Genomic DNA, 13240 nt, shown 5'->3' with positions numbered 1-13240 from the left:
AATATTGTGTTCCGAAAGAAGCTGAGCTCTTTAAACGACATGCAATATTGCTTTATGCAGAGATCCTGCCACCCCCAAAACAAGGGAGCATTCAAACATGACACAGCTCCCCAAAAGGCCTGGCCACTTGATTGTGACAATTTAACAATGTGCATCACTTTGGCTCATAATAAGGAACCCAAAGGCAGTGATGGCTAAGGTGCGCTACAGACTTTTGATTGTTTCTACACCAGGGACGAGGGTGGCACTGTGGTCTAAACCACTGAGCCTCTTGGGCTTGCCGATCAGAAGGTCGGTTGTTCAAATCTCCGCAACAGGTGAGCTCCTGTTGCTCGGTCCCTGCTCCTGCCAACCTAGCAGTTCGAAAGCACATCAAATGCAAGTAGATAAATAGGTAGCGTTCTGGCAGGAAGGTGAACGGCGTTTCCATGCGCTGCTTTGGTTCCCCCAGAAGAGGCTTAGTCATGCTGGCCACATGTCCTGGAAGCTGTCTGTGGACAAACGCCGGCTCCCTTGGCCAACAAAGCGAGATGAGCGCGCAACTCTTACACCATGTTACTGACGTATTTGTAGCGGATTTGTACTGGAGTGTCCACACATCACTTTGCTTCATTAGTTGTAACTGCATTATTGTAATCTGGAGGTTCGCTCTTGCACACACATGCACACACCCAAAAAAATTAACACCGCTGGAACATTAGTGGCAGAAAAAGTATCAGGATTTCAGCAGGATATGACAGGGCATGCACTGATTGGAAACAGAGTGGTATATCTGCACTGAAACATTTGCAGTTTTGAAAGTGGATCGCAGAACTGTACCAATTATGAGCATAAATCGTCAGGAATACACAGTAAAACATACATCTGGAAGGGCTTTAAGTGTCATTCACTGAAAGAGAAGAGCCCAGATATTGTTTTTACTTCCTACAGGATTAATTCCAGGGGAGCTGGTACAGGTACATTTGTCTTCCATCCCATGCCATGCACTCCCCACGTGAAGCTTTGTGATCTCCCCCCAAGCCAAGCTGTTCCACAGTATATTTGGAGTGAGTGGCAGAGTCCTGTGCCAAACCCACTGAACTTAATGCAGCCAGCAGCTTGCCTTGGGGGACGACTGCTTTTTTTCTTCCTATGGCAGAATGTTGGGCAAAGGTGGTTGCCAGACAAACATTAATCCATCAGGCTAATGAGCCACAAACAAATCACTTAGGCTCTCTTGGAGCTGTTCCAGGCAGCAATCAAACTGGCAGAGAAGTTTTAATTAATGAACCGCTGAACTGACCACTTAACAGAGCTTTACTTTTAAAGGCAGAAAAATCACATAAGATGCCAAGCCCTGTTCTTTTACATTTCCCCCTCAACTTTTTAAACAAAATTAAAAACAATAGCCACCTCTTCCTTTCAGCTACGTGGTGGGTTTGATGGGCAGTCTTCTGGAGAGGCAGATGCTTGAGATCTCCCCAACACAGTTTAATTGGAGCTATCTGGACACTTGCCTGATAATAATTGCACTCTAGCATATACCTCCTTCCTCCCCCAATTATTTTCTCGGCTCTGAGCAAGTTCACCTGCTCCCAGACCCTCCTGCTCCTGCTTTCACCATTTTGAGGAGGAACAATTTGTCATGCTCTGTTCACCGGATCACATAGCCCTCTTTCACACCTGCTGAAAAAGGTATTGTTATAGGTTTGTGGGGGTCAGTGTGGATGGCATTCGTGGGTCCCTTAAGGCCTGTGGTTCTGTATCGAGAAAGCTTAGAAGAGGCCACTGAACCAGTCAGACCATTTCCTTTGTCAAGGTAATTGTCAGGAGTTCAGCCTACCCTTGAATAGGACCCTGGCAGAGACACATGCCCGACTGGCATGTTCTCTCCCTCCTGGTCCATCGTTCGGGAGCTTCATAAGCTTTATTCTGCCAACCGATGCCAACCGACACTAGCACACTTAGGGATCCCACTGTGCACACATATTTTGCAGATTGCAATCAGAATAGAGTTGCAAGATAGAAAATGTCATGTTAGAATCATAGAGTTGAAAGGAACCCTGTTTCAAGTACAAATACCTGCTGGAAAGAGAAAGGAAAAGAAGGCACCTTTTATCTTATGTGGTGGACATGTAAGGTAATAAAACATTCTGGGAAATGATATATAATGAACTGAAAAAAATGTTTAAAATAACTTTTATTTTAAAAAAAAACCAGAAACTTTTCTATTAGGAATTGTAAGTACCAATATTCCAAAGGAGCAGAAAATACTTTTTATGTACGCAACGACAGCCACACAGATGTTATTAGCCCAGAGGTGGAAAGAAGACAATGTCTACCAGAGAAGAATGGCAAACTAAGCTGTTGGGACATGCCGAAATGGCAAAACTGACTGGAAAGCTCAGGAACTAAGAAGACCAAAACTTTAATAAAGAATGGGGGGGGGGGATTGTAACCTATCTGAGAGACCACCATAAGCAGATGAAAACATTAGAAGGATTGCAATAATACTTTGTAACGTAGCAAACACTGTGGACAAAATGAAGTGATATAAAATATGGATTACAGAATAATATGCAGTTGAAAAAGTTGACAATAGGACCCATGGAGGGGAAGGTGGGAAATCCAGAGATTTGGAGGAATCTCTAAATAAGGATACAGTATGTATTTTGTATTGTTATAATTTTATTCTTGTAAAACCAAATAAAAATTATTTCAAAAAAGTAAGAAAGGAAGGAACCCTGTTGCTTGTACCTATGTCCCTGAGATAGTCTCATGTGCTTCTGACTGAGCTATCCCATTGGCCAGAAGGAAATATGTCTTTACCCCTGAGTTAGTGTGCCAGGCTAGGACCTGGGTTCAAATCCCCATTTGGCCATGAAGCTCACTTTGGGGGGGGGCAGTCACCAGCTCTCAGCCTGAACTACCTCACTGGGTTGTGATGAGGATTAGGAGGGGGTTGTGGGGGCTGGGTGTGAAAACCACGTGTGCCCCTTTGAGGGATTTGGTGGGCTTTAAATGTTGTTGTTGTTTAGTCATTTAGCCGTGTCCGACTCTTTGTGACCCCATGGAGCAGAGCACGCCAGGCACTCCTGTCTTCCACTGCCTCCCGCAGTTTGGTCAGACTCATGCTGGTAGCTTCGAGAACACTGTCCAACCATCTCGTCCTCTGTCGTCCCCTTCTCCTTGTGCCCTCCATCTTTCCCAACTTCAGGGTCTTTTCCAGGGAGTCTTCTCTTCTCATGAGGTGGCCAAAGTATTGGAGCCTCAGCTTCACGATCTGTCCTTCCAATGAGCACTCAGGGCTGATTTCCATAAGAATGGATCGGTTTGATCTTCTTGCAGTCCATGGGACTCTCAAGAGCCTCCTCCAGCTCCATAATTCAAAAGAATCAATTCTTCGGCGATCAGCCTTCTTTATGGTCCAGCTCTCACTTCCATACATGCTTTAAATGTAGCCATCAATAAACTAATAAACAAGTGGGCCATCGGGAGCGGGGGGTGGGCAGAGGCGGGGATACGGCCACTTGCTCTCATCACGTCACCCATTCACACGCACACGTGCGCAACCAAGGGAGCAGAAAAAAGCAAGGAGAGAAGCGGATCAAAACACTGCTGTGAGTCAAACATTGACAGAGAAGGAGGAATGTGTGTGAGAGAGACAGAGAGAGAGAGGTCAGGCGACCGATGTTTTCCTCTCTCCCAAGTCTTTCTGACATTCAATCTGACCAATCCAGTGATCAGCTCGCCTCCTCCCCCCCCCCCGCCGCTCCGCATCTCTTCTTTCACATGGGTGAACTGAGTTAAGAGGCTGTTTGCTCCTCTTCCCCCGACGCGCAACTCACCTTCACGCAGCCGCCAATGGCGAGAGAGATTCGCCTGCAAAGTTTGCCGCTGCCCCCAAAGACCTGCGGAGGAGGTGGAGCATTGGGCGCGGGTAGCAGAGATATATATATATATAGATATCTGTATATATAAGTCGCTCTCGTAGTACGAGAGAGAGAGGAAGGGTGGGTGGTGTGGAACAACGGGTGGAAGTTTGCACTTATTTATTATTTTTTGTATACCTAGGTGGGCTGTTGTCGTGTTTCTTTTCTTCCTTTTTTTACACTTTTTATTTAAAAACTGTGATTTCCACTGAAAGCTGAAGTTGCTTTTCTAGAAAATTAAAATTTCCGTGCACTTTACTTGACATTTTCAGCAGGTAAGAGGAGCTGTTTGTCTTGGGGGCTGAATTAATGGATTGTGTTTACTGTTCTGCAATCTGCCTGTGAACTGCTCCCCCCTTTTTTAAAAAAAACAAAAACAAATAAATTCTCTAGTGTTCTTTAAAAAATAAGTGTTTGATTTCACTCTCTTCTCCCCCCCCCCCCCCCCGCCCAGACTTTAAACTGCTAAACTGCTAATGGATTGTAAATAACACATAGATTGTTTTCTTCAATACCTTGTGGTCTGATGCATATCAAATTTCTCCTGCTGCAGCTTTTCCAGTTTTGAGAATTGTGTGCTGCTATCTTTTTATTTTCTAATGGCTTGTCAATAAACTATATTTGCTTTTTTCTTCTTCAGTTAACCCAGAGAGGTAAGCCCGCCTCTTGGTGGCAAGGACAATTGTTCTTCAGAATGGTGGCAACCAGCAGCTTAAACATTAAAAATTCTGCATGTATCTCTGAACTGATCCAGCAACGCTTTCAGCCTGCACCCGTGACTGGTGAGTGGGTTAAGATGCTGGTGGTTAATGCCACACTTACTAACTGAATGCAACCCAGGTTCCATTAGGCTGTGATGCAAGATCTGCAATTGTGTTTTGGGGCTTGCATGTATACACACAGAAAGGTCCTTAGGCTACAAGTCTTCTGCAATAATAATAATAATAATAATAATTCATGCAGTTTGTTGGTTTATGAACGACCCTAAAATTGAACTTGGTGTCAGCTAGTGTGAACAGCTGGAGGATATCACACTCCCCCCACCCACCTAATTTCAACTTCCAGAAAGATCAAAATGATGATGAGATTCACACCGAATTAAAATTGTTTGTGGATGCATCATGGAAAATTATGCAAAATGTGTGTAGCATGTGTGGAATGGATCTCAGACTTCATTTCAAGAAGCAGCCCTGAGGTTTGGTCATTCAACTGCATGTTAAGCAGCAAATCCCCCCCCCCCCCATTTAGCCTGCAAGAACTGAACAGTGTACTATTGTTAGGCCTTTGCAAAACATTGCGCAACACTCTTAGCAACTTTTTGCTGTGTGTGCTGTGCCCAAATTATCACGCCAAACAAAGTAGTTGGAGACAATCACATCTTCATGGGAAAAGCATACTGTTTTCCTGACAGGAACATGGGAAGCTTCCTTATACTGAGGTCATTGGTCCAGCTAGTTCAGTATTATCTACACTGACTGGAGATGTCCTATCTGGAGTTGCTGGAGCTCAAACCTGTGGCCTTCTGTATGCAAAACAGATGTTCTACCACTGAGCTATAGCTTTGTGACAGCTCTGAAGAAAAATTGTATCCACAAGGGACTGATGGACTTGTTAATTTTGTTTCAATAGGTTGCTTTCAATGCCTTGAGTGATTTCTCTCTCTTAATGCTAGAACTTCTGGTCATCTCACGAATCTGAAACAGACAAGAAGTACTTCTCCCCCCCCCCCCCGGGCATGGTTACACAATCATAAAATTGTAGAGTTGAAAGGGACCCTGAGGATCATTTAGTCCAATCCTCTGCAATTCAGAAATCTCAGCTAAAGACAGACAGATGGTCATCCAACCTCTGCTTAAAAACCTCCAAGGAAGGAGAGTCCACCACCTTTCTAAGGAGTCTGTTCCACTGTCAAAGAGCTCTTACCACCAGAAGCTTCTTCCTGGTGTTTAGTCAGAATCTCTTTTTTTGCAATTTGAATTCATTGGTTCAGGTCCTACCCTCCGGAGCAGGAGAAAACAAGCTTGCTCCATCTTCCATGTGACAACCTTTGAGATGTTTGAAGTTGACTATCCTATCTCCTTTCAGTCTCTTCTTTTACAGGCTAAACATACCTAGCTCCTTCAACCAATCTTGGGGTCCAGACCTTGGTGCCCTCCTCTATGCACATTCCAGCTTGTCAATATCCTTCTTAAACTAGAACTAGACACAGTACTCCAGGTGTGGTCTGACCAAGGCAGTATAAAGTGGTACTGTTACTTTCCTTGATTGGGACACCATGCTTCTGTTGATGCATCCTAGAATAGCATTGCCCTTTTTGCTGCTGCATCACACTGTTGACTCATGTTAAGCTTGTGGTCTACTAAGACCCCTCAATCCTTCTCACATGTATTACTGGTAAGCCTGGTGTCCTAAATCTTATATTTGTACATCTGGTTCTTCCTGCATAAGTGCAGAACCTTATATTTCTCCCTGTTGAAATTCATTTTGTTAGTTGGGGCCCAGGTCTTCAATCTGTTAAGGTCATCTTTAATGCCAGTTCTGCGGCACTTTGGCATCTGCACATTTGATGAGCATCCCCTCATTTCCTTCATCCAAGTCATTTATGAAGACTTTGAACAACAACAGGCCCAGGACAGAACCATGAGGTACCCCACTTGCCTCTTTCTTTTCCAGAATGATGAGGAACCATTAGTGAGCACTTTGGTCAGTCAACCAAATCCACCTTATTCATCCCACATTTTACCAGCTCCTCTGCAAGAATTTGCAGAAGACTTTGTCAAAAGCCTTACTGAATTCAAGATACACTATGACCACAGTATTCCCCGGATCCACCCATCTTATTTGTAGACTTCCCAAAGCATCTGGTTGTCCACTGTAGAAGACATGATGCTGTACTACATGGGCCTTTGGACTGATCCAGGAGAGTTCACCATATAAACTGTTCTGAACACTAACCACAACCAATAGATGACATTTTGCAAACCAGCAACATGGCTGTGTTCACCAACTATGGTGAAAAATCATACCTTTTATTTTTATTTTTTACACCAGCTCGTTATCAACTTTGATTTTTTTAGGGCTGGTCCTTGGAATGTGTCCTACAAAAACAAAACTACACAAAATTTTGCAGAGAACCTTAAACCCAAGGACTGGAGACGTTATTGCTTACCAAAATAATAATGCCATGAAATTCATTTTCTAAGCACTATTTTTATCAGCATGCATCCTAATATGAAAGTCAAAATGAATAAGGACTAAATAAATGGTTGTGATTTTAGCAGAGCTATCAAACTAATTCAATAGTTTCCAGACTATTAGTATCTACGTTATATTTGACATCTGCAGGCTAAGCGCTTATTGGAAGTAAAATAGCTACCACACAGCCCTTTCTTGAAACACTACCTGAAATATTTCTAAAAGTTCCATCCCCTTTTAAAACTATCCTGCCACAATCAAAATAGCCCCAAGAAGAACAAGCATGTTTACTGATGAAAACTAAACCTCCTCCTCACCAGCTTAGTGACCGGATAGAGCAAGTGAAGCTTGCATCCCTAAATTTGCACATAAATATTAGCAATGGATTGACATATACCTTTTAGCAAAACTGAAGCTTTCCTATAGGTGAGAAATAACTTTTCATCCAACTGGACTCAGCAAAACATTAATTCAAATTGATTGCAGCCTTACAGTTTTGCTTGCTATTCTCTTTGCCACATAAAAAGATGTGGTGAAAATTGTGCCTAACTTTCATCCCATGTTTAATTTAGAGAGGTAAACAAGTTGCTTCGTGTGTGTGTGTGTGTGTGTGTGTGTGTGTGTGTGTGTGTGAAGCAATTTGGCTCAACTTCTGACAGCCTGCCCAAATGTAATCTATTAAGAAAAGAATGATTGGGTCACTTGCTTAGGAGTCTTGTATGTCATCTCTGTGTGTTTTTCTACTAACATCTTCTTCTGTTCCTTTTTATTAAATAATCAAATGTTTGTTAGTGGCAAAAGGGCCATATCCTGGTTGCAGTGCACTTCATGACTCTTCTGTTGTAACAACTTTGTCAAGGGAAAGGCAATTTAATAAACTGTTATTTCTGCATGAAGTCAAAGTGGGGTTGCTTGTTGGCAGCAGATACAGTAGACCTAGCTGCAATTTTACATTAGCTTGGGGGGACAACAAACACACTATATATAATATCTGAAATCTTGGCTTGCTGTAATTATTTGATACTGCAGGTGGTGGCTGACTGGCATCTTGCCCGGTAACTGAGAATCTCTTTCCTCTTCTCCTATCCTTTACAGATTTTGACTACTGGGATTATGTAGTGCCCGAGCCCAACTTTAATGAGATGGTGTTTGAGGAACAGAAATGTCAGAGTCTAGTTAGAATGCTGGAGAGCTGCCTGTCTAAATCAAAACAGACTAAACTGCGTTGCTCTAAGGTTCTAGTCCCTGAGAAGCTAACCAGGAGGATAGCCCAAGACGTCTTGCGTCTCTCTTCCACCGAGCCTTGTGGCTTAAGGGGGTGTGTCATTCACGTCAACTTAGAAACAGGAAATGTGTGTAAAAAGCTGGATAAGATTGTCTATGACCCCACTGTCGTTCCTACTTTTGAACTGACGCTGGTGTTCAAACAGGACTGCTGTTCGTGGCCGAGTTTCAGGGATTTCTTCCCCAGAGCTTGCTTCACTTCGAGCATCAAACGTACTCTGATCCTCAGTCCTGGGTTTCGTCTGATTAAGAAAAAATTGTATTCCTTGATTGAAACAGTTGTTGAAGAATGCTAAAAAACACACACACAAAAACACCTGTTTTTAACAGTTTAAATAACTGAGCCTGAAACCCTTAGAAATATGATTTATTTTTTTTTAAGAAGATTGCGACTTTTGCACAGATGCCCTCTATTTAGGCTAGCTAAACCTCGGTAAAGCTACTTGGTACTGGGTAGAATGAGAAGGAACATAGCTATTGATACTTGAAACATTCCTTGATCAGCACCAGAGAGTCCCAATAGCCAACATGATTGCTGCTTATTGCTAGCCGCTATACTAAATGTTCCCTGTTAACAATTTGGCATTCTTGACTCCCACCTTCCTTTTTTTCCTTAAGAAAAAAACTAAGTTCTCTAAATTCAGCTTCTTTAAGAAGAACTAGGGGAAGTTAGCCTTTATAGCCTTCAAAGAACAAAAATAGCTGGCAGTGTCCTTTTGACATAAATAGATAAATACAGGAGTTGGGAACCTTTGGGTCTCCAGGTGTTACTGAACTACAAAGGTCACCATCCCTGGACATTGGCCCATAGCTGTCAAGTGTCCCTTATTTGGCGGGACAGTCTCTTATCCCAGCACCATGTCCCACTGTTGTCCCTTATTGATGAGGCTTCGTTTGGCTGGTGGCTGGGCTTTCTGCCTTTGGCTCAGAAGGGCTCAGAAGTTGAACATACCTGTGCCCGGAAAATCCCTTATTTTGGCTGCTGATCCCTTATTTTCGAGGCTGCTGGTCCCTTATTTTCAAATCTGTAAGATGACAGCTATGCATTGGCCATGCTGGCTGGGGCTGATGGGAGTTGTAGTTCAGCAACCACTGTGTTAATAGGAACCATGCTTCCAATTGTTGTTTGTAGCACCAAACACAGAGGTAGAAAGTATTGGAAGGAGGTGGAACTAAAGTCTTCGTGGGGAACCTGTTCTTCATCTGTTCCTGGGCTACAACGCCCATCATCCCAGGTCATTGGCCATTCTGGTTGAGGCTGATGAAAACTGGAATCCAACGACAACTGATGTGCTACAGATTCCCCATCCTGGAATGAAAAGTTAAGGCTTGGGTGGCAAAACAACAGTAGCTTCAATTTCATCCTGCTAGTATTTTGTGGGGGACTAACAAAAATTAACATAGTTCTGTCCTTCGGGATCCTCCAGATGGAAGGGTTTGTGTTAAAATAGTTTCCCTAAAGTGTCAGTAACAACTGCACTGTATTTCAATTGAAACGTGGTGTATTTTGAATTCTCTAGAACTCCTGAAGATGGCTTTTGGCACTAAATGCTGCATTTATTTTTTACTCTGTCTCATTGAAGAAGTGCTGGTGGTGTCCATCGATACACCTGACCTACCTCACATCTATTTCTGAAAAAAGAGGGGGGCTATTGCTCTAGTACACAGTTGCCTTCCATTTTTGTGTGAAATAACAACTTGCACAACCACTTCTTGGTCTTCCCTTCAGTGGTGGTGATGTCTAAAATAATGCTGGTTTTCAAGTGACCACTTGATCATCTGAAAACCACAGCCAGTTGACTTTATTATGGTCCCACAAACGATTCATAGTTGACAGGTTCAGAAGGCTGCTTTACCACAGACTAGTTGGAACACTTTGCTTCTCCTTCAACAGGATATTTTAAAAAGGAGTACCCAATCTGATGTTCACTGTTGATTCCCTCTTAGAGTTTCTTGGCTTAGCTAAAGGGGAAATCTATATGGCCATGGGGGCAAGAGAGGCCAGCTGAAGATTTTTTATTTTTTATTTTTGCTGACTTGCCACCCATGCGTACTCCAGACATGAGCCATCTATGATCCAAAGAGCAACATATATGTGTGGTTCTTGGTATTCTCGTCTCCATAATCCTTTTGTCAAGGATGTGCCCCTACTTCAGCAGCATTAGGAAAATGTTCCTTATTAATTTTAAGGCTATGAAAGGCTTCTTTCCCTTGAAAGTGCTGGGATGGAGGTCTTTCCTCTTGGTCATGCCAAACCTTCAGCTTTCGTCTCTTGCTATTAAGAGAGCCCAGCTATTAAGTTGCCCATTACTGTCCTTTCAGAAACCCAGTAATCACATTGGAGGGGGTGAGGTTTGCCACTCTTTTAGCCCCCATTCAATCAAATTGGCTGCTTGTGTCAAGCAATGGTATTGCACTGAATGTCTTTTTTTAATGCCTCTTGGCTTTACACTCCTATAGCTTACAGCGCTGAGATTTAAGCGCTGTTCGTGCAGATGGGCCATGTTAACATACCAGGATTCGTGGCTTTCCTTGGAAAAAGCACTTCATGAGGGACCAGATCCTACCATACATAGACCTTGAGAAAGAGGGATATTGAGAAAAGACTGTTGTAGTGGGAATAGTAGGCAGCATTGTCTAATGCCACAGGAATTTTTGTTTCTGCGTCTGTACTAGTTTAGCATTTTGCTAATATGCAATGAAAAAGGGGTGATCTTGGAAGCTTCTACAGGTGACACTCCTGATTTCCTTCAAATGCTATTATTGGGGGGGCAAACGTCTATGTACATGGCATATATTTCAGAAAGACTAATAGACCTGGGCAGGGGGGTGGGAGTATTGCAGAGAAAGGGGTGTCTCTGTTGCCTGATAAGTTGCAGAACACTAAATTTTAAATTGCTGACATTGGAATAAAAATTGGCCAATTTCTCTGTACCAGCTACTGAACTTCTGTCTTGTTGCTATTAGGACCATTTTAAACTCACAATGCACTTAAAACCTCTGTTAACCTTCTGGTGTTAAATGGCCGCCATTTGTATGGGTGGATGTTGCACTGATGCAGATGCCAGAATTGTTTTGAAGTTGCAAAATGTTTTTGGTTCTTGCATTGCCTTGTTGTTATGGTCTTAGCATTGATCTTAAAGTGTTGGTTCCTATGGAAGGAGATGTAAGTCTGTCTTATGAATAAAGGTATATTTTTAATTCTCAGATCTCGGGTTTTCATTTTTCTTTAGTCTCGAGAAGAATTAAGGTGCCTGGCCTGTCAGTTCAGGAAAAGGCCACCAAAATGAAGAAGGGGATGTAGCGTTGCAGAAAAGTTTTTCTCATAACACTAGAAATTGTGGAAGCTGAACTTAGGGCAGATGAACTATGGAATTTGCTCCCGCAGAGACAGTGATGGCCACCAACTTGGGTAGGGAGGGCGGGATATAAATAAAATTTATTATTATTATTAAAAGAGGATTAGACAAATTTATGGAGGAGAGTACTATCAGTGGCTACTGCCATGAAATTCTACTCAGTATTGATCCAGAGTAGATTCCAATGTATAGTTAGCAGAGTAAAAACTTTAACATGTTCCAGGATTCCCACAAAATAGATCAGAAGGAATTGTATTTCTTCCATCAGAGCTTTACTGCTACTGAAGGCAAATGAGCATAATGGTCACAAATCCAATACATTCAGGATTGGCACTGTCCATAAGAAATCCAGTTGCAGCGTAATTAACTTAAACTTACTATAACTTAACATTATAGCATACTATGTACAGAAAACCACACCAGAAGGAAAAGAGATAGAAAGGGAAAGTGAAACCCAGGCTCCTTCTGGCCCTACTTTGATAGTCAGTATGGCTTTGACAGAAGAGATAAGAGAACCAGTTTAAACCAGCTGTACTCAGCTTCTCTGGAGGTATAACCCAAACATCATTAACCTCCTGCTTTCAGAACCCTTTTGAATTAAGTAGAATAGGAAATATCTCTACACATCAGATCAATACTTTCTGCACCAAGAAATGCAAACTGACAGCTACAAGGCATGGTGGCTATTCTCTGTCTCCACATATGGAGGCAGCAATGCTTCCGAATACCAGTTCCTGGAAAATCATGGGAGGAGAGACTTCTCTTGTGCTCATGTTCTGCTCCTTGGTTTCCCATAGACATCTGGTTGGCCACTGTGAGAACAGGATGCTGGACTAGATTGGCCACTGGCATGGTCCTGCTGGCTGTTCTTACACATGATTCACCTTTTTGAAACGCAGAATGGAGGTGGGAAAGAGGAGAGCAGAAATTCCGCATCTCAGAAATACCCCATTAAATTCTTAAAATAGAGGGAGAGGGAGATCTGAATTCTTCAAATTGATGGAAATAAACCTAACTAGCCTGTGTTTGACAAGGTGTATTTCTAGGTACAGAGTGAGCTTCCATTCATTAAAACATACAATGCAAATTTTGACTGAGTGGCCATACATTCTTTTGCACATAATTGAAACTTCAAAACCACAAGCTATGCCAAAGTTAAGCTTCTTAATCATACATTGATACTTAATTCCCCTCTCCAACATATTGTTAGACTCTGGAAAACCATGCAACTTGTTCTACATCCACCGTGGTCTTGGGGCTTGAGGATGGGAGCCTTATATGACAAACTGCTTTGGAAACTGAGGCGATTTCTCGGAAACTCTGTGATGTGGCTTTGGAATCTGCAGAATAGCTGCTAATATAGTTCCTGTCTGAGTAGCAACAGAAAAAGCTTAGTAAAATTTTATATCCATATGCCAACCACAGTTTTCTCAGAAGCTAACTTGCTTTCCAACCTGTACTCTGCAAACAATACTTACACTTAAAACCAAC

The 13240-nt window shown here is 42.5% G+C and overlaps 1 protein-coding gene across 2 annotated transcripts; it reads left to right on the top strand.

The window, feature by feature from the left end:
- Nucleotides 1–3786: 3786 nt before the first annotated feature.
- DDIT4L (DNA damage inducible transcript 4 like) lies at nt 3787–11597 on the top strand. 2 transcript variants are annotated; one of them, XM_083456853.1, is made up of 3 exons: nt 3787–3901; nt 4552–4693; nt 8202–11597. In XM_083456853.1, exons 2-3 carry the CDS (start codon nt 4606–4608, stop codon nt 8684–8686), a joined length of 573 nt encoding a protein of 190 aa, XP_083312979.1. In that variant the 5' UTR covers nt 3787–3901; nt 4552–4605; the 3' UTR covers nt 8687–11597. The 2 variants fall into 2 exon arrangements, with proteins under 2 accessions (XP_083312979.1, XP_083312978.1); XM_083456852.1 differs by having other exon boundaries at nt 3822–4186.
- Nucleotides 11598–13240: the final 1643 nt, after the last annotated feature.

The sequence above is a fragment of the Podarcis tiliguerta genome (assembly GCF_965153285.1).
Source record: "Podarcis tiliguerta genome assembly, chromosome: 9".
Classification (NCBI taxonomy): Eukaryota; Metazoa; Chordata; class Lepidosauria; order Squamata; family Lacertidae; genus Podarcis; species Podarcis tiliguerta.
This window is presented reverse-complemented; position numbering and strand designations above follow the sequence as displayed.